This window comes from Lutzomyia longipalpis, chromosome 1 (assembly GCF_024334085.1).
Source record: "Lutzomyia longipalpis isolate SR_M1_2022 chromosome 1, ASM2433408v1".
In the NCBI taxonomy this organism is placed as follows: Eukaryota; Metazoa; Arthropoda; class Insecta; order Diptera; family Psychodidae; genus Lutzomyia; species Lutzomyia longipalpis.
Window position 1 is genome coordinate 12,089,641 of NC_074707.1, and position 27,388 is coordinate 12,117,028.

General features: G+C 36.8%; 4 protein-coding genes across 17 annotated transcripts in view; all 4 read right to left on the reverse strand.

Annotated features, from left to right (window-relative positions):
• Positions 1–27,388, reverse strand: part of LOC129790073 (luciferin sulfotransferase-like) — a 767,385-nt gene that overhangs the window by 480,151 nt on the left and 259,846 nt on the right. The window lies entirely within an intron of this gene.
• Positions 1–27,388, reverse strand: part of LOC129788207 (probable Rho GTPase-activating protein CG5521) — a 626,970-nt gene that overhangs the window by 480,151 nt on the left and 119,431 nt on the right. The window lies entirely within an intron of this gene.
• The window catches only part of LOC129788331 (tolloid-like protein 2), a 606,934-nt gene that overhangs the window by 480,151 nt on the left and 99,395 nt on the right, over positions 1–27,388 (reverse strand). For 10 of the 13 annotated variants that reach the window (XM_055824326.1, XM_055824318.1, XM_055824342.1 and 7 more), the window contains exons 3-4: positions 22,160–22,217; positions 17,412–18,122 (exon numbers count right to left, since the gene is read on the reverse strand). The exons of 1 other annotated variant lie outside the window; for it this stretch is intronic. In XM_055824326.1, coding sequence (XP_055680301.1) covers positions 17,412–18,114 — 703 coding nt within the window. In that variant the 5' untranslated portion in view covers positions 18,115–18,122; positions 22,160–22,217. Of the gene's footprint in view, positions 1–2,960; positions 3,112–17,411; positions 18,123–22,159; positions 22,218–27,388 lie in introns of those variants that run through there. 2 more of the 13 variants (XM_055824391.1, XM_055824383.1) reach the window with 2 other exon arrangements.
• LOC129790569 (uncharacterized) lies at positions 5,236–5,346 on the reverse strand. The gene has a single exon (XM_055828134.1). The coding sequence runs from the start codon at positions 5,344–5,346 to the stop codon at positions 5,236–5,238; it is 111 nt and encodes a 36-aa protein (XP_055684109.1).

The window sequence follows — 27,388 nt, forward strand, 5'->3', positions numbered from 1 at the left end:
GTTTTTCATTTTACACACAATGACGCTATTCTTGGGGTCACACGCGTTTCCTAGACCATCCCCCTGAATTTTCCACATTCTCTTATTGACTTTCTTATGTGCCGAGACCTTTGTGTGCGGTGTGCGTAAATCGCAGACTTCCAGTCAAGGTTTTCCATCTTCATCCAACCCCACACTAAGGTCATCGAGTGTAGCGATATAGAAACTTAGAAACGGATATGTATTTTTTTCCTAGCCACGACAAGGTTATGCAGAACTATTGTGGGTATGAGGATGAAAACAAGCACTTGCAGAGCACTTTTTCTACATTTTATGACAAGCCCATTATTGTGACAATATATTATACCTTTTCTTTTAAAAGTAAAAGTATGAATAAAAGCGATAAAGAGGAGAAATCAATATGGAAATCACAACTATCAGTTCTATTGAAGACATCAATGATGACACCCAGAGAGAGGAAGTGCCTTGAAGTAACTGTTGACAATAAAATGTAAGGGGAGAAGGAAAAAATAAACAAACAACAACATAACTATTCAGATCCATTCTATACTATTCATATTTGGAATCACAAGCAAAGTCAATCTACCGAAGCATGCAATCCAGACTATAAATTTCTTGTGGCAGATGGCTCATTTTCCCGCACTCTCCTCCCATATAGAGAGTGTGACAGACTTTTGCCAAAAATAGATTGCCTGGCACAAACACTTCCAGATGCAACCACGACGAAATGAGATCAACACTATTTGCCCACTTCGCGTGCGAGATGCCTGTGAAAAGGTGAGACAAGCCACGACAATAGTGGAATGCATAATATAAATTTCAATGGAAATTTTCTCGTCAGTAGTTGCATTCCATTTCTCCCCACGGGGAAATGTATCTTATTAAGAAGAATCAATGTCATAACAGAATTTCCATTACCCAACAGTGGAACTAGTGCATCAAATGCAATTTCCTACAGGAAATCTCATAAGGCAGATGCTAAAAGGATGCCAGTACTGTGTGGCGTTAGAAAAGTCTCTCCTTTTTCCCTCTCTTTGCAATCACCAAAGAAAAACATAGCGTCTGTCATCGTGTGACGCTTTTATCTTGTAAATAATTCCCATTTCAAGTGAAAGAACTCCAAAGTAAATTGTGACAGTGAAATATGGTGAGATTTTTCTCTGTCTACACCACAAATATGTATACACAGGGATGAACATTTAGCTTCTGTGAGAATTTACTCTTTTCTCTGTATAATTCAGTCAGAAAGGTATTGTATCTCATTAGGTAAATGAGATTTTATAAATATAATTTCAGGAAAGACCTCATAAAAGAAAGAAAATTTAATATAAGTCACTATATATGAATTTATCGTTCTCAGAAAAATTTAAAATATATTCTCACACTGATGCCTCAGTGTAAGCATAAACATTTTATGGGGAAATATCTTTATTATAGCCAAGATTATAGCTATATTTTCAATAAAAAGTTATTGACAATATGTAAAATATGATTATTATTGCCTACTGTTTAAAATAATTCTTTTCTAAATTGATTTAAAAGCTTATAAAGATTTTAAACCACCATTATTTAGTATGCCCAAGTAATGGCTGGTCTGTCAATAACTAAATGTTTAAGGTACCTACCTACATTACATTATATTCTCGACCACTCTACAAATAAAGAGTGTTGAACTTTAGCCCCTTGAGCATTGTGTGAGAATAAAATTTTCATATAAACTAAAATTAGTTTATTTAAAACAGGCAGATATATTTAATTTCTACATCCAATAGAGACTTTTCTATGGAAAGGAAAATTCCTGTTGAATAATTAAACAGTGTGGAATGTGTAGAGGGGCTAATGTGACTTTTTTTCCTCTCCAGCTTGAACGTGGCAAATGAAAAGCTCATTTTTGATTCAAAGAGGCAAACATTTAAAGGAAAAGCAGCAATTTTCAGTGCTGAAATTAACCAAATACACATTTTCCCTTTTCACTGATGGGAGGATGTGGGAAAATGTCGGTGTCTGTCGGGTGGTCAGAAATGGTATAAATTATTCAATTGGCCTCACCAGAAAAGGTTTAATGTTCGTTGGAATTTATTCACATAGAAAGTAAATGGAGACGCCTGGTAGTTTATCCTCGCGGTCTTCTCATGGGCAAAACCTCTCACCACAATCTCCCAATGTAATTTCTTTAATCTTCCCAACCTAGCAGAACGGATGAAAGTGTTTCATGGGGATTTGGGTGGTATAGGGGTTTTAGAGGGTGTCGAATGTACATAAGTAGAGAGTGAGGGAGGAAAAAAAACTTTTGTACAATGTGGATTATGTATAAAATTCTCACAAGTCCCATTGAGGGAGCTGTCATCCCATGTAATGCTATCCTAACATCTACCGAAGAAACACTCGACATTTGCAAATACAAAAAAATTCCAAATCTATCAGACCATCAAACAAGATGGCTCAATAGGGGTGGCAAATAAATTTCTATTTCGACATAAAGAGGCAGAAAAATACTGCCAACATTTTCCCATGTGCAGTGACACAGATCTTCAATCTTTTCCCATTCATTCGTTTGTATTATTTTGTTTAGAAAAATTCTTATGAACATTTTACATGTGATCGTTTACAATTGAAGATGTAGAAATTAAATAACTAACAAGAACAATTTTAAAGTTCTCGAAGTTCTAGAGATATTTTTTATTATATATATAATGCATGGAAATTTGCAAAGAGACACAGAAGGTATTTCAGGCAGAGAATAGCAAGTTTAAATTAATGTAATTAGAATATTAAATTCCAACCCCTTCCAATTATTCAAAATTGCTTTCTCTCCCGAAAAAAAAACACCCAAACCTAGACGATGGAAATAAGATATCGAAGAATCCCATGTTAAAATGCTAATAGAGGCGTTGGCTAAAGATGGATGTGAGATGCTTATTTACATAGAATACTGTAAGTGATGGATAAACAAAAATTACCATTTTTTATTGCTGATGGTACTCCTCCATGATTCCAATACTCGGGCGATAACTTTCCCAGAGTGTTGCAATAAATTAGGGTTTTCCAGCATTCTTTTTTTGCCCCATCTTCAACTCCAACCACTGCCAATGTGTTGCTAAGTGGTGTAAGGTTCTCATTTTATGTAAATTGCTGACTCTAGCATTATATTATTTCTCACAGCACAAATTCCCCTTTTTTTCAGCATTGAATTTGGCACAAATACTTTTAATTGATTCCTTAATCCACATTTTTTTATTTCATCTCACTATATACCTCCCACCCATTCACCAAAATGAACGAATGCGCAATTTATAATCACATTTTTCACGCATTATCATAATATGCTATCAAACTCACTTAATCGTTCAATTAAATAATTATTTCAATTAATTATGGAAAACACATTGAATGTATTTAACATTTTCTACCATTTTACATACAACATTAATTTACACATAGTTACACTATTCACTGTAGTTTAGACTTTTTATCATTTCACTTGTTTTATTAATATATCTTTTATAGAAAAAAAAATGTTTAAACATTTATCAAATACGATATATCTTCCTCTCTCTCTGTGTAACACATATTGCTTTTATATAACTTTAAATTTTTAATTACACTATAACATTATAGAACGGGTAAAAAATATCAGTCAGACACTTTTTTTATGTAAATTCATTTAAAAACGATTTTTTTTATTCAATGCTGCCCACTTAATTGGCAATTTTCATGGATATATCTTTTTTTAGGACAGGAAAAAATACAGAAAAAATCCACGATATTAGGATTTTTTCCTCCAATTTCAATTGCCACTGTAATGATTTTTCAAAATATATCTCTCTTTTATAGTTTCTCATTGAAATGTTAAACTGACACGAAAAGAGTTAATATTTTTCAGATTATTTACACACGAGAATAAGTTTTATATAACATTTCAAAATATATAAAATTCACAGAAAGTTTATCTATTCATTATGATTTATTTATACATTTAAAAAGTTGTCCGATTTTATTTCTTTTGTGAAATGTTGTCATCAAACACTTTTTTTCATCCAATTGAGAGCTTAACTAGACAGTTGTTGAAACTATTTACACTTAATTAACCGATCGATTTGAGTCACAATGATAGAAAACTTTTCAATTAGTACTCCGAATGAGCTTTTTCCACTATCAATGATGATTTATTTCGCACAATATGGGGGGAAATTCAAACTGATGATTTTCGCATGAGGTTTTGTGCTAAATTTGTATAGAGAATGAACAAGTTCTAGTTAGACGACACGTTAATTAAAATAAAAATATTTGCAAATGTAGATAGCATTCCGTTTGTAAGTTATAGCGCAATTTTTATCCAATTTTAGGCGAAATAAATCCTTTTGCATTAATATATCCTTTACGTTCCATTCCCTCTATCAAGCAGTGAATTTTTCTACCAACGAAGGAGCACCTTTGAGCTTTCAGTCAACTTTCACAGAGTGGTAGTATATCAAGCTGTGCAATTACTTCCTGCTGATGGTTCCTCTTTTTCTTTTTTTCGTGAAAGAAAGTGACTCCAAGTGATAATTTTTCACTTTCCACCCTCCTTTAGTTGTTTCTTCTTGCGTTTCTTCGCCATTTCCTACTGATCTTTTTTCCCCGACCTCTACTTGCTACTGTTTACTGAATTTTCATCGTTCTCACCCCCATCATGTAGCTTTTTTGGGACTTTTGGAGCGTAGGTGGGGAGAGAGTGAAAAATGTCCCTGGAGCAAGATGGTGAGCAATGATGAAACTTGCTGTGTTTTTTCACATCCAACCCCTATCCGTGTCGACATGGCAGAGTCCACGATGGGGTTTTTGCCACATCCAAAAATTCTCAGTGACTTTCAATTTCATTTCTTTACAACCCCACATTGTCACTTTGGGACAATTTTGTCTGCAATTTGCATTCAAAAGGTGGATATCTCTCCATACCACAGATTCACATTTCTTTCTTCAGTCGTGAGTTGATTTTTAAAATTTTGTTATATTTGCCGAATTTTCTTTTCTCTAAATAAATTTCGTTTTCATTGTCCAAAACTACACTCACACACAAAATTTGCAAATAAGACGTTTTTTTTTTCTTGCAAAAATTACTCAAAGTCTGCACAAATATTTATTTGTAGCAACTACAGCGCAACCGAAAATCCGCAGCTAAGTAGCGACTAACTAACAAATGGGGGGCCTTTGCTATCCATCCGGAAAAGTGCCAGGCCCCAATTGTAGCTTGTCTCACTTTGGCTCTCCCATGGTTTGCCCCACAACTATGATGATGACAATGAAGACGGCAAGGAGAACCAAAATGCAGCAAATCGCAACCGCCACCATTGCACTATTGCTCATCCACCCACGATAGCAACAAATAAGTATGAGCGGGAAAGTCACTGATATGTGTTCAACTGCTGGTTGACCGGCGTCCTCCACTGCTCACGTGTCAGGTGGGTGTATGCACGAGCTGAGATTTAGGGGTGGCTCCGTAGATAAGAAGGGGATGAGCACCAGCTGGACTGCGAAAAAGGCGGCAAGAGAGTCACAGCTTGTGAAGAAGAGGTGACAGATCACAGATGAAGATGATTGGGAGAGTAGTTAAAACTCCACCACGACGACTTCTACAGTGTTCTCCGTGTCACTTGCACTCTCAGGAAAATTATCAGTCCAATAGGCCACAGATTGTTCTCACTTTGGTGACTTTTGCAAAGTTTCATGTCGCATACACTACTCTTGAAAAATTCTTTTTATATACCTTTCCACATAGGAGCTTTACACAAGAAGTTGCGAAGAAAGTAAGAGAAATGCAAGAGTCTATCAACATCATACAAAGAGATTTGCTTATGTTTAAGTGCGGGATTTTAATTGCAATTTCCACATTTAGTAGTAATAATAATCTATCAGAGGATTAATGCAAATTTGCTAATGCCCCTTTCATGTATTTTGCAATATCAACATCTCTTGCCAAATTGGCAAAATGTTAAATACCAAAATGTGTACTTCAGTCAGTGTATGATTAATTAAATCATCCAGAAAATCGTGATTATCATACTTAACGCTATTTGTAAGTCAATTTATTGAAATCTGTGGATTCAATAAATTACTTATACTATGAGTTTAAATATCCACAGTAAGGACGTCTTTATGCTTTTAGAAGCTTAAATTATAAGAAAATTTGATTGCTTTGCCTACTCGTAATAAGTGTAAAAAACTATGCTTTTTCATATCCTTTAATTTGACTTTTGAGGAAATAAAAAAAATGTATGTAGGACTGTGAATCTTCCGAAATTTCTCTCATTCTAGACCTCTTTTCAAAATAGTCAGAGAAAATGATTCATTGCAATTTTTTTTTAACTCAATTGTAAATAGTTAAGTTAAAATAGTTAAAACTTTCATTGTTGACTTCAAAAGCCCCAATAGCCCCTACTTTAATTGTCCGCTAGAATGAAGATAAACAACCTTCTTAAAGCGAGCTATATATAGCGAAGTATTAGGCATATCTGCGCTAGCTCTCGAAAGGATAGAAGCAGAAAATATGAACTAAAAGTTTCCCAGAAGCCACTGGAAATCCCTCGGGGGAATTTCATCTGAAAACTCATCTATGTAGCAGGAAATTTATACTATTTCAGCTGGTATACACAGACTTATTGCAAACAGAAATGAACCCAGAACTTTAGGAAAACATTTTCATCTTTACAATGATATTTTAGTGGACCACAAGCAAATCCATATTTTGCTTAAAATGAGAATTCCATCATCTCTAAAGGATATAAATATTCATTTAGTTTTCCTGGAGAAGCTATGTACCACATTGAGGGATACGGCTACATATTAGCATTCATAAACAATAAATGTGAATTAAGTTGGAAATTTTCGCAGGAAACAAAAGGTTCTCTATTTCCCCATGGAGTTTTCACCATGAATGTGTGGTTTAAAAGCATTTTCACTGATGTGTGTTTTCCTCAAATGAATGGCCTTTTTGATGAAAATGCATGATGCAATATTAACCGAAGCTGTGCAGATAAATACTTTTTGTGCGGTTTGGGCATATGTGATTTCAATACTGCACTCAAATCAATTACCCCACAACGTAATTTTGTGGACCATCTATATCACGGGTTTATTGATTTTTCGTTTGTCACTTTTATCGTCCTGCACATCATTCACATCCCCAGTGCCCGCCTCTTTGGTGCTTTCCCTCTATTGTTGCATCAAATTGCAAACTTATTTAGTGGAAGCATCAATTGAGAGCTTTTTAGCAAGTTGCTCTTCTGGGGAAAGCTTCAGGTGCTTGTTTGTTTGAAAAGAAATGTGTTTCAATCGAAAAAAAGGAAGAAGAAAAGAATGAAATATGCAGGTACCCATTCACATAATCACAATCTCTCCCATGGAATACATTCTATTTGAATTATGAAAGCTCTGCAATTTGCCTGAGTGACTCTCAATGAGCTTTTGTGATGAACCCTTCCACGAATATCCACCAAGTCAATGAAGCTGGTCGAATGAATTCATTCGCAGATATGTAATAACTAGGACGGAGGAGTGGAATTCGCAAAATGAACTTCATTTGAAATTGCAGGTAATTTAAGCTTAAGCTGGAAAGCTCACACATTTCGATGAAATCCTCTACACCAAAATTAAATTATTTTCGAAGATGCAAAGATAGTAAATCTAGAACAGGAGCTATAAACAGAAGAGCCAGAATACTTAAAGACCACATATGCAGCAAGTAAGCAATATATATTCCTCCCTCAGTAATTGAATTTTGAAATCAAAGCTCAATAGAAAGTAATCAAAAGATCAATGGAAACATTTTTTTTTTTCAAAATAAAATGTCACCTATTACAGAAAAATGGAATTCAATTGGACTTAAATGCCACAAATTAAAAGAAAATGAAACCTATACAGAGAAAAATGATTCAGCACGCTCTAGTGCAAAACGTGTGAAGAATAGAGTAAAAATGGATTTTTACTTTCAATAGCAGCATCTACTTGTCTTCCACCTTGATACACATATTATTGTCACTGAGGAAAACACCATACCATTCACCCCATGAGGACCTATTGATTTTTCAAGAGGCCAAGAGAGTCTTCTTGATTGGAAACTTGGCCTTCTTTGTGGTAATTTGATATTTATAAGTATCAAATGCCACACAAGAAAAAAAGCAATACATCTCTGGGGGAAGGTGGAGAGCCAGCAAGAGAGAAAAAAGTAGCATTCTTGCTCCAAATTCAGGGATTTCCCGCCCCTTTTGCGTCCCACTTCCTGCCATGATCCTGGGTCAAGAGTGGGCGCGCTTTTTTTCTCTTGTTTCAAATTGCAATCACGGGTGAGATGCTATTAATATGGGATACGGGGTATATGTGGGGTGTACAAGTGTTTCCCCCCAACCCCATAAGGATGTATGGGAGAGAAGAAAAAAAAAGATGGTGATCAGGAACAACACCCCCACAGCATCTGAATTAGTATTCGGGTCATGTTGTGTACTGGCCCCATCTGTTTACATTGTAAATTTCGTGCTAAACACATCCACTAATATCATTATTATTGCAACGCATTGGAGTTGTTTATTCACAATCCCGAAACAGCCTCTCATAATAATGATGGAGCCCCCTGGCACCAGACAATGTGCTCAAGAGAGGACGGCAAAATGCTTGTTCCGTCGGAGGCTCTCTATACCACACATTCTCCAGATTACTCCATGTGGCTAGTCTGTCGAGCATCTTCTTTTTTTTCGCACAGAAAAACAAACTTCCCATAAGTGAGGTGGACCAAAATAGCTCCATGATCGACACAGATTCGATCATCTACCGAGAAATTACATTTCAAGAAGCCGCCGGAATTGGATATTGATTTTTTTCTTTAATAATTTAATTCTCCACTGCGAATGCTATGCCCATTTCTTTTCCATACATTGGAATGTGAAGAAAATGCGTGAACTGAATGACCCCCTCGGCTTAAATTAGCGACGCTGACCTTTTCATGCGTGTCTCTGGGTGTTTTGTGGCTATTTTTGGTACCACTATCGTCTCAGGAGACATCAGTTTTTTTTTCTACTTGCACCCTCAACTAACCACCCCTATACACTACCCCAAGAAAAAATTCCTGCTGAAGACTTTTTAGGGCTCTGTTTTTTTGCCCTTCCATCAGCGCAATTTTTCTTTCGGAGTTTTTTTGTCAGTTTTCCTTTGCAAAACTTTTGCTCACGAGTGAAATTTCTGTGACTGAGGGGTGGAACGACGAATAATCAAGAGGAAAGAACAATTCTGTGAGAGAGAAAAATTGCTTTGTCATTTGAGGACTTTCTCAAAAATTTGCACATTGAACAGAAATTTTTGCCCTTCGGGGACATATAGTGATTCAAAAAAAAACGAAGATCCTTCGTAAGAGATTTCTAAAAGTACCAGGCGGGAAAAAAACATCCCTCGCCCTCCCAAAAAATGCGAAGGGCTGGTGCGTAAGAAAAAAGTCGCTGAAGAGACAAACGACAAAATGGGCCCCATTCGCCCTCGAGGAATGCGAGAAACCACACACACACACATTGGAATCGATTCTGAGGTGGATGGTTCCATGGACGAGGGTGGAAGAGTAAATACTTTCACCGATTTGGGAAAGAAAAAAAAATCTGTGGCTGCCAGTGACTTGTGTGTTGACTTTTTCCCATAGGGCACGACGTGTGAAAGTGATTCTGGGGCTTATTAAATTTCAACAGACACAAACGACTTCCCAAACGGATATATTGATTGAACGGATATATATTAATTTTCTCTAAGAAATCTGCAAATTTCACTTCATTACCTCTACTCCTTCACGGAGAAATTATTCCTGTTGCTGATCAGGTTAAAAACCTGGGAATCGTCTTTAATTCGACTTTGACCTGGTCTGATCATGCAACTGCCCTTTGCCGAAAGGTCAACTATTCCTTATATACCCTAAGACGCTACCGGAACATCACTCCTACTGACACTCGCCTGCTTCTTGCACGAGCGCTACTTCTGCCATTCTTTCACTATGGAGCAGAGCTCTTCTTTAACGCGGATCGTGACACAATCCGTCGTTTAACAGTAGCATTTAATAATTGTGTCAGGTACATTCACGGACTTGGACCTCGCGATCACATTTCACCTTTCAGGGACGCGTTTGCAGGCTGCGATCTTGAATCGTACCTCCAGATGCGTGCCCTGATTTTCTTGCATCGCCTAATTGAAACCGAAACCCCAGAATACCTGTCCTCTCTTTTGACAAGGGGTGGTTCTGCCAGGGTTCAGGGATACTTGGTGCCGAGGGCTGAGTTTGAATGCTTTTATCGGACGCTCTTTGTAAAGGGCGTCTCCCTCTACAATGCGCTACCGCGTGACTGCCGCCGTTCCATGAACGCACTAAAAAGGCACTTTCAGTCTGGGCACTGATGTTTTGTCTTTTTTTTTCTTTATTTTTCTCTTTTCTATTTTCTTTTTAAATTTCTCTGTAAAACTTTTTTTTTTGTATAATTTTTTTTTTCTCTCTTTAATCTTTTTTTTTCCACCTGCCACGCACATGTGAGAGGGCATGACCCTATATTGTGTTTGAAATAAAATTATTATTATTATTATTATTATTATTATTATATTGTCCATATATAGAGGGTATAGATAGAGGGTGGTACGAACCCCACCAAAAAATGCACAATTCCCAAGGCGACAGTTTGATCTTTCAGACCTTTTCAAATTCACTCCAGAGTATGTTTGAAAATATGATTCAAAGTATTTGTCCTAAATAAATTTATATTAAATTGGATTTTGCAGTAAGTCTGTGTTGAAGGTGTTCTTGTTCTTAAATAATTTAATTTCCTATAAGAATGTTACGCTATTTTCTAAAGGATCGAAATATACATTTTTAAATAATTAATATTACATATTAAGGAAACAATATTCATAAAAATAGTTCATAAACATTTCTAAGATCAACGTTTTTCTTGATCGTATAACTTAACCAGATAAGCATTACGAAATGAATCAATTCTATAAACAAATTTCTGAATAGAAAATATTCCATCTTTATATTCTTTTGGTTAAAATTTCAAGTGATAAAATAAAAGAAGTTGGTGTGTGTTCAATTTGATTTGTGCTTTCCACTCGAAAAAATCACTCCTGGATGATGTTCACAACCGGAACACATCTCTCCAATTTAGGAATGTTTCCCCCGGGAGAGTGAGAAGGTAGATAGTACCCTCAATGGTTGATTTTCCTTCGTGTTATCAAAAGAATACATATAACCATAGGTAGCACACATTAGATGATCGTGTCACACACTTAAATGGTTTTTTCTTCTGATTTTGACACACATCAAGAGATTTCATTAACATGGAAAAAAGCTTCTTGAGAAAGTAATTTTCTTCTCAATCATCGTCAACTTCTTGTGCAAATCTCAACACTTTCTCTTATATATACCCCAAACCCCTTCACCACACTTTTTCCGATTCTTTGCCAATTTTCAATTTGCCAGCACACTCACACACACAGGGAAGATGTTTCAGGGAAGAGATGAAAGCAAACACTTGAAGCGACAGATTGCGATGGGAAAATGTTTAAAGGAAGTCAACGTGGCACAGCTTTTTTGCAGGACACTCAATTGATTTTATTTTGTGATTGTTAACTTTTGATGCCTTTGCTATTTGGCTCAATCAAATTAAAATATATAGGCTATATAAGCGAAGAGATGTAATTAATCACGGTCATTTGGGGGGACCATTTATTTCAGGTGCTTTCAGCTCGGCCGACACGAATCGACTGAAAATTGAATGGGAAAATTGAAAAGCCGTTGCCTGGCGGTGTTCTCGGTGAGCCGACGCCGAAAAACAGGAGAATCTTACGGGGGGATCAAAAGAGAGAGAAACAAGTGAGAGAGAGAGTATAGAAAATTCAACATCCCAGACAGATGAAAAAGGCGGAAAAGTCTCAACCCACGTTTACATCATGTCTGGCCCATTCGCACGAAAAGACTTTATTGGTGAGACAGAGATAGTATGGGGTGTTATTGGGAAAAAGTTTCTCCTCAATATGAAGCTTTCAGCTCAAGCTTATATGTATTTTCTCTCTTTTTAGCGAGCTTTAGCTCGCAGGGGTAAACATTTGGGGCCCCCAGTTTATCATCTACATTTAGTATGAATCACTTCTCCGTCACTTTTGTAATCGTGCTCCACTGAATTTAGAGCATTTGTGTGGGAATTTTCACTGAAAGAGCACGAGAGAGAGCACACCAAGCAGCAAAAGCTCTCGGAGTGAAAGACCCCCGACGAAGGGGAAAGTGTTTTGCTCACAAAGCCATCCAATGTGTAATATGGTATGTAACGAAGTGTGCGACAATAAAAAGTATAATATTCAGACAAACACGTAAAGGGAGAATATTTGAGCAAGTCGAGGAGTTTTTGATGCGAAATGAGAAAATCCTTTTTCAATCCTCGCATGCATTCATACACACCGAAAGATTTTTATCCCTTTTATTGAAACACCTATATTTTCGAAGCAAAAGAAGCTTAATTAAATCTAATTCATACACCAGTGGGATTTTCCGGTACTAACACAACAAAATTCATTTCCCCCCATACTCCAGCGACAAAAAAATAAATCAATTGACATTTTTTTTCGTTTCTCCCCCTCTGGGTTCTTTACTTTTCGCCCCAAAAAAAAATCCAATAAACTCAATAACATGAGATTTATGGGAAATTGTTGGGTACGCTGTGTAAGTACGTGGCACTGAATCTTTTTCAGCACCTGAAATTTTATTCCAATATATGCTACCGAAATTACGGACGCAAGTAGATGGGGGTGTAGGTATAATTGAAAATGTCGAAAGCAGCAAAGTCACATTGTGAACCGATAATGATAGCAATTATTGAGTAATTGACAATGTAATTCTGATCATTTTGGTCTGATTTATTATATTTTCGTGGACACGCCAAATGAAGCACAGAGATTTCTATGGACAACCAATTTGAGGTGTGTACCGTCTAAATTTACATTACATACATATTTGCAATTCGATTTCCCTTTATAACCATCAAAATAAACATTAATTCCACAAAATTCAAAAATGAAAAGAGGAAAATCATTTTAATGAATGTAGAATACATTATATTGCACAAAAGTTAAATTAAAGTATAAACAAATAGATTTTTGTTTTTGGGAAATTGAAGTTTGGCTTCATTCAAAATACATACATTATCTTTCATTCATTTAATTTCAAAAGTTTTGTGCAATTCCAAAAATACATCCAATAATGGAAAGTTTGCCAAAATGGAGGTACCTTGAGCAACTTTTTGTGCTCACATATGCAAAATGTATAGTTTTAGTTTTTCTGGCATCTTGTTTGGGGATTTGACTGCCCCTTTTTTTGTATACATCAACGCCAAGCGAAGTTATATCGTCATTTAATAAGGTAATTACCAAATTAACTCCAACATTGGACTCATTTCAAATGGGAAAAGAGAATGCATCCGTGGAATTTTAAGTGGGTTGAAATAATAAATCATGAGATGGTGAACGATTGTAGTCCCTGGGTGAGAAATTCGAGGAGAATTATTTGATTTGGACATTTTCGCGTTTACGAAGTTTACGAAATTCTATTTACCCTCCATTGAGATTTCTCTCGTTTTCCCGGAGTATATATCATAGATATATCTATATAATAAATTGATGTTCCTATATGTACATAGAATTCATCGTTGAGATTTCATTCACATTCAGCAAATCATTCTTCACGCTTGAAATGATCATGATGGTTGAGGGTGTTCAGATGAGAAATACGTATGGAGGTAGCAACTTAAGTGTACATACATACAGCATTAGTTTTAGTTATAAATAATAATATAACAAATTATAACAATGCATTAAATCCTCCAGGATAGATGCAATAAATTATTGAAGTAGGCATTAAAATATTACATTTGTGAGGCAGAAATTAAATGGATAGGACATCCAAAAAAAACGAAGATTAAGAATCTTAATAAAATGGTCTTACAGTTAAAGGGAAAATTAGGAAAATTGCAAATTAATTTCAATACAGAGTGACAATGCAAAAGAGAAACGTTAACCCAAAAATATTGCATCAATTCCAATGTTAAACTCAATTTTTCACCAACGAACGCTCAACACAATAATGTGAATGAATGATGCTATTCATGAGATGAATACACAAAATAAGTCAGCCTTATGTTTCGGCGTGTGAAGAAAATATGTGATGAGGTGTGTGGAGAAAAAAGCGTAGATAATAGGTTACATTTTAAGGGTCTGTTTATTCTGCGTGATAAAAATTTCCTTCATATAACAAGGGTAAAAAAAACACGGAAAACAGTCCTCGGTCTAAATCCATCTAATAGAGAAGGTCCTCAAAGAGAATAATAAATGTGTATGAAAATGCAAAAAATGTAGGTATACAAAAAGCCTACAGTCCAGTAAAATTGAATATAAATAAACATTCCCGTTCTTGTACCTCTATATAGGTAGCAAAAGCTCCAATGAAGCGTTTTTTTACAGAAGCAAAAAAGAGCAATAACAATTTTTGTGTAATTACATTAAAAGGAGGCATTTCACAGAGCAGCGAATATATGGGAGAAAAGCACGTTGCAATGTCAATCAAAAGCCATTAGTTCCACAGATGAGAAAAAATGTAGCAGACGAGTGAAGTTTGAGCACATTAGTGTATCCTCTGTGCACATGGTCGTGAGATTGTATATAACATGAAAAAATGACATTGCATAGAGGTAACAAAAAAATAGAAAACGCAAAATAATATTCACAGTGTGAGGAAAATAAAAGCACAACGTGGAATATTATTTCGATGTTCAAATTTACAAAAATTACGAATGATTTATTGCATATGATTCATGAAATTATTAATTATGACGTAGAATCTCATCCATTCTAAATCAGAAAAAACGTACATATTATCCACAAAATTATGCTGTAGTCTATGTAGAATTCTGATTTTTTTTTAAACTTTTATATGAATTACCTAACATTACTTTTTAATGTAGATCCATCATGAAAGTTTAAATTGTATTGCTCTGTCTACTGCTTAAACATCGAAATGTAAAATTCAGAGATCTTTTTTGTCTTTTTGCGGAAAGTCTACGATGAAGTCGAGACGAGGGTGAACATTTTAAAAAAAGTGACAAACTTTTCATATCCCTTTGAATATTCCTTCTGTATATTCGTTTTTCCCCCTGTCTATGTATGAAATATGAAATATTTTGCGCGAATCTCGATGCTTTTTCTCTGTGTGTTTCCCTCCCATGTGCCAGAGTGGGTATTTTTTCCATCGATAGACATCCTTTCTCATTCCTTTAGTTGTCTGTCGACTCACAGGGAATGAATGTGATTTCCAGCTCGATTGGAGAATGAGAGTGGAGTATGTGGAATAAAGTGAAAACACGATAGAGAGAACTGCCACTTTTTTTTTGGCGAATGATTCAAAATGAAATGTGCTCTGAAGAGAAGCTTACAATTGAGATAGAGCCCTTTTGTTGGAGGTACTAACTATGTCTATACTGATTTTAGTATAGCCGGGAAAGGCAAAGTAAAGGAAAAGTATACCCAACTTATACTTTCACCCCAGACACCCCTTGCTGAAGTGCGTCCAATGGAGATTCAAGTAAGGGTATCAGCACCAAACTGAGCATCGCGCAACCAACAATTGGCGGTGAATCTCCAGCAAGGAGCAAGAGAGCCCAAAGAAGGTTAAATAAATTCTCTGCCTTATTTTCTGTCAGAATGTGAATTATGCGGGGGTGGGTCCAAAAGGCAGAGAGATAGTGAGAAAAGGCACCCCATCCATACACACAGCACACAAATTTGTTTTATCCGCTTTTATCACCATTTCACCCACCCATTCGTGACTTTTTTCTCCCATGTTGAGCTTTTTTTTGCGGGGGCGCCACCCGAAAAAGTTCCACGGGTTTGAGTTGCCCTCAATTTAACATAAAATGTGTGCCCGTGTGATTTAGTGGGAAACCATATCCGGGGAAGATTTATGCATTAGTTTGCACATTTGTACATCCATGTCAGCACCGCTTATTTCATTAGCACCATAACTTTACGGTAAACCAAAAGTTGAGACCGAAAATTTATTTTCTAATTTTAATTTATTAAAAATAGTAGAGTATTTTTTTAAGTAATTAATATTTACTAAATAAAATAAACTGAGAATTGTTCTATGTTCATATGTTTCGAAAAAATATTTTCAGGTGTTGTCATTCTATGTACATAAATATTTCGATTTCAACGAAATACAAAAGTAAATGAGAAAGAGAAAAATCCATATCTCTGGGGTACATAAATAGGAAAGAAACATATTTCATCGCCATTTATAGCACAAGGTTTGTGGGCAAAAATTAAAAAAAAGGCCTCATTTCACCAGGCGCCTCCATCCACCCGGCGTCTCCATCCAAAACGAAAAATTTCGTCAAGTAGTGTGCTGTCTGTTGCAAAATTAATTCAAAATTGCTGTGTACAACATTTTAATTTGGCGACATAATATTCCACCCCAATACGCCCGTACCCAAATTCAAACCACACAGTAATTGCCCGCGGAGCTCTCCCAGTTTTCGTTCATTAATTATAAATTCATAATTTCCCCTCACATCATCTCCCGTAAGCAAGACAGAGAAATGCAATTAAAGAAGCAGCTCTACACCCCCGCACAGTGATGGTATTTTTCTCCGCATGTGCGAATTTGTATATCCCCTAAATAGACTTAAAGTTAAATACAAAAAGGGAGGTGGATTTGCAGTAGTTCCACTTCTTGTTCTTGTCATTGTGGTATGGTAAAGTTGTGTAAAAGTAAATTTGAGTATATACCTTCTTGTAAAACTTTTCATCCATATGCAGGTATAGAGAGACACATCTTGCGTTAAACCACTCGCAAAGTACATTTTGCAGATTGTCCCCATTTTATCGTTTAGCATCGCAATTACATTTTCCTTAAAAACTATTTTTATTAACATTCTTGTGGGTAGGAAATTTGTCAAATAAATCCACTTAACTGGCATACAGTGAGGTATGTGTATACCTGTGATTTCCATGAATTGAGAAAAAGAAATGAATTACAATGAGAGAAAAACACCTGATGTTGCGGGGTGATAGTGAATATTTCTCACTCGGTGTCTCCCGTGTATGGGGGTGATAAATAGGGTGGTGGGAGAGAAAAGCTCTCGCACATTTTGTGGGAATGGGGTGTCACAGGGTGAATATGAATTTGTGTGTGCGCAATAAAAAGATACCTATATATGTATATAAAATAAGGGGAAAGAGTTTGTGTGTGTCGAGAAAACAATAAAAATTGATAATAAGTACTTTGGGGGGTGGGGTGTGTGTGACTTAATAGTATAAGAGGTGGGATGCTGACAATAAGCTTCTTAGGGAGCTTTCAAATGTGTACTCACCTGCTTGAAGAAATGGAAGCATGCCGAAGAAGAGAAGAAACGGCAGAAGCGTCCGAAATAGTTTCCCAAATTCCCCAGAACGCCTCGGCAGCCCTTCGCCATCCAACGCAGATCGATTTGCCTTCGTTGATGTATCTGACGACTGCTGGAGGCGACGAATGTGGCTGGGAAGCAAGGCAGAGGGATGTAACCTTGGCAGAAGAGTCTGGTCGCACTCTTCATGCCGGAAAATCTCATAATGGCAATTAGTAGAATTAATGGATTGGCAGCGATGCTTTGCACGGGCTTTTTGGCAGCATTTCCCATCATCGGTACACACAAACCCATCGATTGGGGTTGAGGTGGCACCCGTTGATTCATTTTTTTTACATTTCGATTGGCAGCTTTTGTTATATTTCGACATATCGCCTCCTGAGTCGGTATCCCATCCGCTCCACCAGTCCACGGCCAACCCCCGAATGTCCACCGTCTCATCCTCACATCCGCACCCACCATTGTCCACGATGACTGGCGCGACAATGAGGCCTTTCCATCGGTGCCTCTGAAACCTTTGTTGACTGTACGAATCGCACCCCGTGTGCCACACATCTCCTCCTGCCCATGACCACCCCTGGTGATCTGGGCAACTGTTGAGGCCGCAGCACTCATTACTACACTGGTACTCGCATGCCCTCTGGTCGTATAATGATACTTCTGAGGCCATGCTGTGCCCTGAAAGAAAAGTATATAAATGCATTAAATCTAATTAATTGTTTACTCATTTTTGATTTTTCTTCTCAAATTGGTAAAAATTGATAAACATTTTTGCTCTAAAGTCTAAGTAGTGTAAGGAAATAAAATACATCATTATTCTTAGCCTTAACATATTTCTCAATTGACAAAAAATTCAATAAAAATGAATAACTTTACAAAATATTAAAAAAGGAAGTAATTCATAAAAAGTAATGTTTATCAAGTTAACCCATTAGCGCTTTGCCATATTTTCTTATATTTCATACACAAACTTGGTTATTGTGACAGGTTTTCCTAGACTAATTTATCGACTAAGCCCCTCCCCCACCCGCTGCAAAAAAAGCGTAATAAAACTTTAAAAAATTACAACCCTCTCCTTTTAAAGATTTCAAACTGATCATAAAACAAAATTTTCTGCCCTCAAGTTTACAAAAATTCATTAATAAGAAAAAATTATAAAGCTCAAAGTTCACTAATTCTATATAATCACAGAAGAGCCCACCCCGTCTGCTGCTTACAATAAAAGAATCAAATCTTGACGGTGGATTTGTGCATGAAAAATTGTCTGGGTGGGGCACTCACGTGTTAGCACCATTTGTGCCTCGTGTCCGTCCCTGAACTCTCACAGTTCCACCCACCCAACCCTGGGCCAACGTATGACGTCATATTTGTGGAACTCACCCCGAACGTGTGACGTCACTTATTCCCAGAACACCCTGACAAAAGCTCATCGTGAGCTTTCACCACATTCAAGACAATTTTCGCCTTTTCCCGGAAAACATAGCTAAGTTCATTGGGGTTGATTCACACGGAGAAAAGCCCCCGAAGTGAAAGCTTTTCGAGATGGCACTTGAGTCACCAAAGAGAGGACATTTCCAATGGAAATTCATTTGGAAGAAAACAACCCCCATTGAGCGCTCTCTCTTTCGTGAGCTTAACACACACACACACACACACACTTGGTCAGATGAGCGTAATCCTCAGGGGGGGAAAGATGGATATGGCATCCCATACCCTCTGCATATAGGTTTTAGTGGTGATTCCAGGAAACAATAGTCGATGTCACCACCATGAAAACTAAAAGTAAATGTAGAGATGGTGGTGGTGGGTTATCTCGATGCATTAAAACGGCATTAGAGGTACGTTAAGTCCCTGAGGCGACACCCGATGCCACCCCAGAGCGCCACACTTTGTAATGTGGCTGCGACAGAATGTGGTGGTTGGGTATATACATAGGAGTGCCTAAGAGATAGAATATCAGCTACTAAATGTTACACTCGTGGCCCACCCCACATTGGTATGGGGTGGATGATGCTGAAAGAGAGCAAGAGCGAGAGACGCGAATGTATAATTTAAGGGCGTTGTCATCGTTATTCGAATTATGGCAATTTTTGCCGCCACCACAGCCTCAACCCCAAAAACACCCCCATCATCTTTCCACGTTAATGAAAATCGATCCAATTTTATGGAGTGACTGCTAGAGCGATTTACAGCCTTTCCACTCATGCTGTGTGCATGAAATGTGACAATGAATCCCACGACGAGGATGACGGCGAGAAATTTTCGTTAATCGACTGAAATCATCGCATCTTGTGCCACACAATTCACTGTCTTCTCACTCCTTCTTTTTTTCTCTCCACATCCCTTTCAAATCCTCCCCATTCCACGTAATATGTAGGTACATCCAATAAATCCCCCATGGGCCCAACTTTTGCACTGCTGCAGCTCACCACTCATGCCAACACAGCAAGAAATACCATCATCTCGAGAGAATGATTCCAGGGTAGGGGGTGTGGAGCGTGTCAGGAGGAAGTGATGAAAAAAAGGGGAGAAAAACTTTCATCTACCCTTCAATATTGACAAATCCCCAACTCCTCTATCAAAACCAATGTTATTTTCACTTAATTGCTTTTATCATCTCACATACTGTCGCTCTACAGTGCCATTGGGGTGCATTTAGATTTTACTTGACATGTGAGACACATCAGTACTCATTTCTTCTGATGCACTGACCAGAAAGCCAAAAGCATTCACTCCTTGATGAAGCATACGAAAACGCATTGAATTGACAAACGATCCCACCCATTCCTCAATTCTAAACCACTCTCAGGGGATTCCTCCGTTTCCATTCATATGCAAAAAGCTCGGCATTTCAATTGTGTGTACAAGCATCCCAACATTAACTCGCTTGAAATCCAATAAAATCAAAAGTACTACACGTGATCCCTCTCATGAGATTTCCATTGTGAAAGAGTATAAAGTAAAAAAAAACTCTGCATCTCCTTGGCGCCAAAATGTACTTTTGAAGAGGGCAAATCACCATTTAATTAAGAATTGAAATCAAATTTGATTCCTGTCGAGATGAAAGCTCCTAAAAACCAACCCCCTCTGTGCTGGGTTTTGTCGTTAACTTCCAGAACTGTCATGGGGTGCCTCTTTTCTCTTTTCGCTCTGCTTTTTTTTATGTGAACGGTTTGTTTGACGGCACCCAACTTTATATGCGAGGGTTTGATTTTGACAACTTTCCCCCAAAAACATTTTCGATTTTCTCTCTTGCATCTGAAATGATTGGAGGAGCTTTATGGCAGTCCCGCAGACACACTGCAGAGTTTATTGTCACCAGTAAAATGAGCTATCTTTTTCCCAGCGTATACACGACAGGGGTGGTTTTCCTTGGTCATGGTGTTAATTGTCACTCTATAAAAGTCCAATTTTCTCCACGAGCACAGCAAAAAGAGCTTAATATTTTAACAAGAACATTCTTTCCGGTTAATAGAGAAACAGCACGGGGTGTGTCGCAAATGATTTCAAACTTTTATGATGTCTCTCTCATTTTCAAAAGACCCTCTTAATTTTTAATTCATCATCTTTAGATTCTAATTAACGTTGTATTTGGAGTTGAGATTCAAATTAAGCGACACAAATGGCGGCATTAAATTAATAACCATATCGCTAATAACCTATTAGTAAAATCAACATGTTATTCATCGTATAATACTTATGATGCGTTATGTGTTTTTAGAGACTCTGTGAAAATACGTTTTAAAAATTCATCTTAATTGGATAAAAGAAAGCATTTCATATCAAAATTTCAAAACACTAATAAATCATGAAATATGTTGTATAAGCTTGACGGACCTCATCTCGAAGTATTTGTTTGATTAATAAAAAAATATATATTTTTTCTGCAGAATAAGTATTCTCTAGAAAAGCAAGATAAGCAATTGTACAAATCAATCACTACGGGAAAAAGCTCTCTTTGTCTGGGTGCTTAAATCAATACATTTTGTAACAAAAGTTTTATTGAGAAATGGAACTTATTAGAGGGAGACGCCTCACTACCACCCCGTGGAATGCAAATAATTCATTAGCGTTCGATTTTGCATGACTTCCCACCCAAAATACATTCCCCGCGCTAAGATGCCGTGAAATCACAAAGAAAATGGCAAATCTTGTGATTCTTCCCACCCAAATTGTTTCCTAAATAAATCAGTATATTTGATTTTGGAAAATTCTTTGCAAAATCGAATTTTATTTTCATCCTAAAAAGGGGCTCTTATTCCGCCTTACAACACTTTGATGGTACTTTAAGCACCTTATTTGGAACAAGTACTTGCTCCATTGTTGTTTGGGGGAGTCTTACTGCCATAAAACGTCCTGAAATATCCCAAAAAAGGTACGTAAACTTTAAATGCCTATAAAGAATTATGTTGCTGTAATCTTCGATAAATTATTCTTTGGGGTCATTTCTATCACCTCACCCACTTCCACATTTTCATGCACAACATCCAGAAACAGGAGGATGTGCTATGTGAAACTTTGTAGCCAGGTAGATGGGTATATCGATAAAGGGATTGCGGGAAGTATGTCACCAGGCAAATACCTATATTGCCATAGGGTTCCTCTCTTTGCTATCTTCACTAATTCCTTTATCCACCCACTTTCTCCCCATCTCTGTGGCTTAGAATTAAAAATAAAAAAAAGAAAATTGTAGGTAGAACAACAAAGCCACTCACCATATCGTCTGCTTCGGATCGCTGAATGCAACGACTGGAAAACGTCTAAGCGGGATATCTGCAATTGGAAAATAATGGTATGAGAGCCTTTGTATACATATATAGGCGCATATAAGAAATAGATTGTGGAAAAGCGATTAGAGGGTATATTGTACATTTTCTCTCCATTTCTAATCTAGTTTTGGGGAGTGGAAAAAGACAAAAAGCGATTATCTTCTTCCGGGTTCGAAAGGGGGCTCAATGTAAGAAAACTCACTCGCACAAATTGACCACTTCAGCAAATCCTCATGATTGATGGTTCATTCGCATTGTGTCATCGTCATTTGGGGCGGAATCGGTACCCCGGGTTGTGTTGGAACGGGACGAAATAGCATTGAGGACATGTGGAAACGGATATAATCCTACTTGGCAGACAACAGGAAACACAAGCCCAAAAATATATGTACATTATTCTTGACACACGGAAATGGGGGTGGAGCACCCAGCCGCACCCCGTCTCCATACCTCTTCCCCATTGCTAAAGTGTATACACCAAAGCATGTACTACAGTCAATAAGAAGCGACAAGAGCGAAGCACGCACTTTGTCAGTCGAAGAGCTTTCAGTGGAGTCATATTAATAAATGACACTTTAAACTTTATCTAGGGAAATTATTTCCAAAGACAAATATTCTCTGAAAATCCACAGGAACTTCGTCAATTAATTCTGTGATTTATGGGATCTTCTCACTCTTCACCAACTTTCTCTCTCTCTCACTCGCTTTAATTCCCACGGAAGCCCATACACACCCAGCCCACATTTTGCTAAAAGATGAAAAGCATCCGAAAAACATAGGAGAGACGTTTATATGTTTAAACGTATAAAATAAATATGATATGTGCAGATTTTCCTCATTTATTTTCTTGATATGGGGGTGGGTTTTGACAATGCATGCAATACACAGACTGTATAGGGTGCATAATTGGAATGGCGAGGAGACATCCAAGTTATAATTATATAGTTGGGTGATGGATGACAAAAGAATTTGAGAAGCTCTCATGGTGCAAGACTCATCGCAATTAATTGCATGAGAAACTCTATTGAAAGTTCCTTAGCCGGGGTGACAAATTACTTCTTCCACATCGCGTTCACTTGAGTAACAAGAAGTGTCCAAAAAAGACTCGCGGAAAATTGATTTTATGACAGCATAATGATGACGAGAGTGTCTTTTGTCTCTTTGGCGGCCCACCGCGCCACAAGTATTAATCGGTTGTCGTTACACCCAACTAAATACAGCGAACAAACCACCCCCTCACCCAGTCGAGGAGCTAACGTAACAACATCCAAAGTCACAGCGAGAGTTCAGCGTGGTTGTGGCTTTTTGCCACCCACCCATTGAAGAGGAGAAAGTGAAAATGATGAGCTCCGTATAGTTATCAATTTGCACGCTATTTTGCTGGGGAACCCCAGAGGTGTGGGGGAGCATTTTATAGCACAAACCACACACGAGGCAACGTCTCTCAAGGAAACAGGGCATAGGAAAATGGGGCCCACACAAGTAAGGGAAGTGGCGCAATTTTTGCTGTAGGTGAGATAGAGATAATTGCCAGCATGTTTAATACTGAGATATAAATCATGAAACATTAATATCCTGGGTTTTTGATGCAAATTAAATGATTAGAATATTTTTGCATTAATACACAATCTTATATCCTATTCGGTTTTATTCGCAAGCAAAAATTAAATATTTAAATAAGTTCATCAAAAGTTTTGTGAAAGTTTTCTTTTTTTGAACTTTTCGCACAAATTAAACTTTTTATTTTTAAATCAATTATGTATACAATAGATTACACCTTGGTAATGTGTATTAGGGGAACTCACATTGAAATGTAAGGAATCTGTTTTTTTTTATTAAATTAAAAAGCTTTTTCTTCAAGAATTTTTCAGATATTTTCCATCAAAACTATAAGAAAATTTTATTCAAGACACCTTCATAGGAAAAAGTTGCTCTTTAAAATCTGCACTATCAGCTAATATTTATGTTAGAACAAAAAATATGTGAATTCTGAATATGTAGAGTAATTAACTTATCTTTTGGGAACATAATGGAAATGTTTATAACCCCTTCTTATGAGATTCCTTAATGAATTTTCCCATCACACGTGTTAATTAATTCTTCTTTTTTTACACAATCCAGAATTATCTTTCACTGCTTTTCTCACAGAGAGTGATTTCTTTTCAATCTCATCTCTACATCTGGCAACTAATTAAATACCTCACGCCAAGGGGTTAGGTCCTGCGGCGTGAATAAAGACCTGTAAGGAGGAGTTGCAGAAAAAAAAAGTTGTTGGAGAAATAGAATAGAAAAAAAGCTGGAAAGTAAGAAATAAGAAGAGATATAAAGAGATGGACAAATTTTGATTGCTATGTCACATCAATATGGTAGTATTATTGTGTGCGTGAGAATCTTTTGTATGGCGTAAGCAATAATAATGAAGAGGCTTTGTATGAGAAATTTTCCTGTAATGCCATTTCATCTATTTGCGAACAAAGTTTCGTGGTAAGCAAGGCACCAAGCACGCTCTTGGCAATTTTCAAGCGAATATTTCTACCATGGCATATAAAGACGCTCTCACATTCACCCAGAATACAAATCAGAATCTCTAAAGTCGAGTGAAAAGATGCCTCTCCATTCTGCCACCTACATATTGTATATTGAGTCCTTCTCGCCATTCCAATGGTCCCCAGTGTGATACAACACGCGCGCGGGCTCCAAAAAGAGGGCGAACAAAAAAAAAGAAGAAAGAAAGGAGCAGATGGAAAAATAGGGGATTTCCATGAATGGCGGTGAATCTTCATTTTGGAGTGTGAACTAAAAGTAGATAAATGGGTGAATTGGGAGATGAAGATTTTACTGTTTGGGTAGTCTCTTTTAACCAAACCAAAACCAATATATCTCTATGTGTAAACAAGTGGCAAATAAATTTATTATTGTAGCACTTTGGTCGATTTTTACGAAATTGTCTCTCTCCTCGTGCAAACACAGCATTATAACCTTCCCCACACGCACACACATTAGACAACCCCAGTGAACTAAATTGGATAATGCTTCTCTCATGGTAATTGAATCAATTTGCCAATTTACTAGTCGACGGTGTCTATAGCCAAATAAATTATTCATTTAGCTCGAGCTTTGTATTCACCAACACCGTACACTGCACTTGTTTCCCGCATGTAATTGGGCTACTTGTGGGTGGAATGTCTGCCCCACTCACTATTCCTCCATATACATACATATATGTATGTACCAAAGCAATATTGTGCGAGAACATAAGCTGCGAGAAAAGAGCTTGGGGTGCTCACTCAACGATTTACTGACGTCCAAAGGGACACTATATTTTATTCTGTCACGGCCCAAAGAGAAAACTTGTATATATTTTGTCTATCTAACCATGGAATCATAATAAATTAATCCACACACAACGAAATAAGACATTTTTTTTTATATATTAAAAAACTTGATTTTCCTTGTCTTTCCAATATGATAATAATCATCTAAATTAGTTAAGCAACTAACATCTATAATGTGCTGAGTTTTTAAAGGTATTTTCATGTTTAACTGCAATTGAAGAGTAACGTCCTACACTTTTCTAATTCTTGTTAGAATTGTAAAACATGAAAATCCATTCAAAAAATCCCAAAATTGTCCACATCGGTCAAGTTTTAAGTAATATACTGCTACAGTATAAAGAATATAAGTTGGTATTCATTCTTTTGAAACTCTTTTATAAAAACCATATCTATTCAACTAAATGAATAATGACATCGTAATACATTATATAAAAAAGCTTCTATTGAGGTATAAAACTTTCAGTATGAAGGGTATATAAATTTTAAAGAACAAAGTCGTACGGCATGTGTGGAAATCCTTCAGATTGAAGAGATGAACAAAGATGAAATTTTATGTGTGTGTTGTGTGTAATTGAATTTATCACCCTCAAGTTTCACTTCCAACATCCTCTGTCTCAATCCAATCACACCTTTTAACTTTTGATCAAAATAATTGACCCAGTGACCTAGAAACAAGACACTCTCGTGAAAAGGCGAGGTAAAATTCCCTTTTAAATCTTCGCCCCATATTGTTGTGCCGACAACGTGCAGAGAAAAAGAGATCTCCACACCCAAAAAGTGAAATAGATAAAAGCGTTGGCACTTTCAGTTGACGAGGGGTTATGGTTTTCCCGGAGAATGGGAGCGAGAGAAGTATAATCATTAATTCAACTGTTATGTGTCTCACTTGAGAAAGTGCACGGCAGCATATGTAGTCAAAACGGGTGGTTTTTCCTAAACTAGACTTATGATGAACATTTCAAGTTGCAGAATGGGTGAGATGGTATGAACGGACGGTATAAAATGGTATGGAAGTCCGCCATAAAATGGCAAAATGCTCCAAATGCTTACGGGATCTCCACCATATAAAGGTAGAGGGAGAAAAGGGAAATTATGTAACGTGAAAATCCATCGTGTCTTTTCCACCCCATTTTGGGTGGTTGCCACATCATCTGTTAAAAACACACACCCTGATCGGGGAGACAGCAACATCACAGAGAATGTCGCATTGGCAAAGTTTTACATTGAAATTCCTTCCTACGACGTTCTATCTCACTCTCAGTATTTGACATAAAACATTATATAGGTAACACAACTCAAAATACCCAAACCTTCATACACAAAGCCCGCTCAAATCTCTCTCTAAAGCCACATAGTTTTAAGAGATCGATGTAAAAAGTTTCCGCTATATGCGATAACTTTAATCGAGTTAATTATGGAATGAACACACGAGCAAATTGTATCCAAAGTCAGAAAATACAATTTCAACCAAATTTTGTACATAAATACGATATTATCTCATTGAAAAGGCAAACTTTTCCCACACTCCTTCTAACGTCCTCACTTCGCAGTGCATGTACTGTATTCTGTACAATATATACCAAGGGAATTTCTTATTGTATCTTTGTAAATTGCTATGCAAGATTTTAAGTTAATTCCTAGAAATTTAAGATGCATTTCAAGTTAGTTTTAAAATCAATTAAACAGCAAATTTTGTTATGATTTTTTTTGTTAAATATTTTATATCAAATACAAACATCTATGTAATAAAATTGAGAATTATGTAGGTATTTTAGAAGATTTATTTAATCTTAGTTTCCGAAACATCTTATTTCCACGTCCTATTGTATTAAAGCTCTAG

What these genes read in the sequence shown, in the direction of transcription:
- LOC129790569 (XM_055828134.1), bottom strand. Translation starts at nt 5,346, where the DNA reads ATGAGCAATAGTGCAATGGTGGCGGTTGCGATTTGCTGCATTTTGGTT.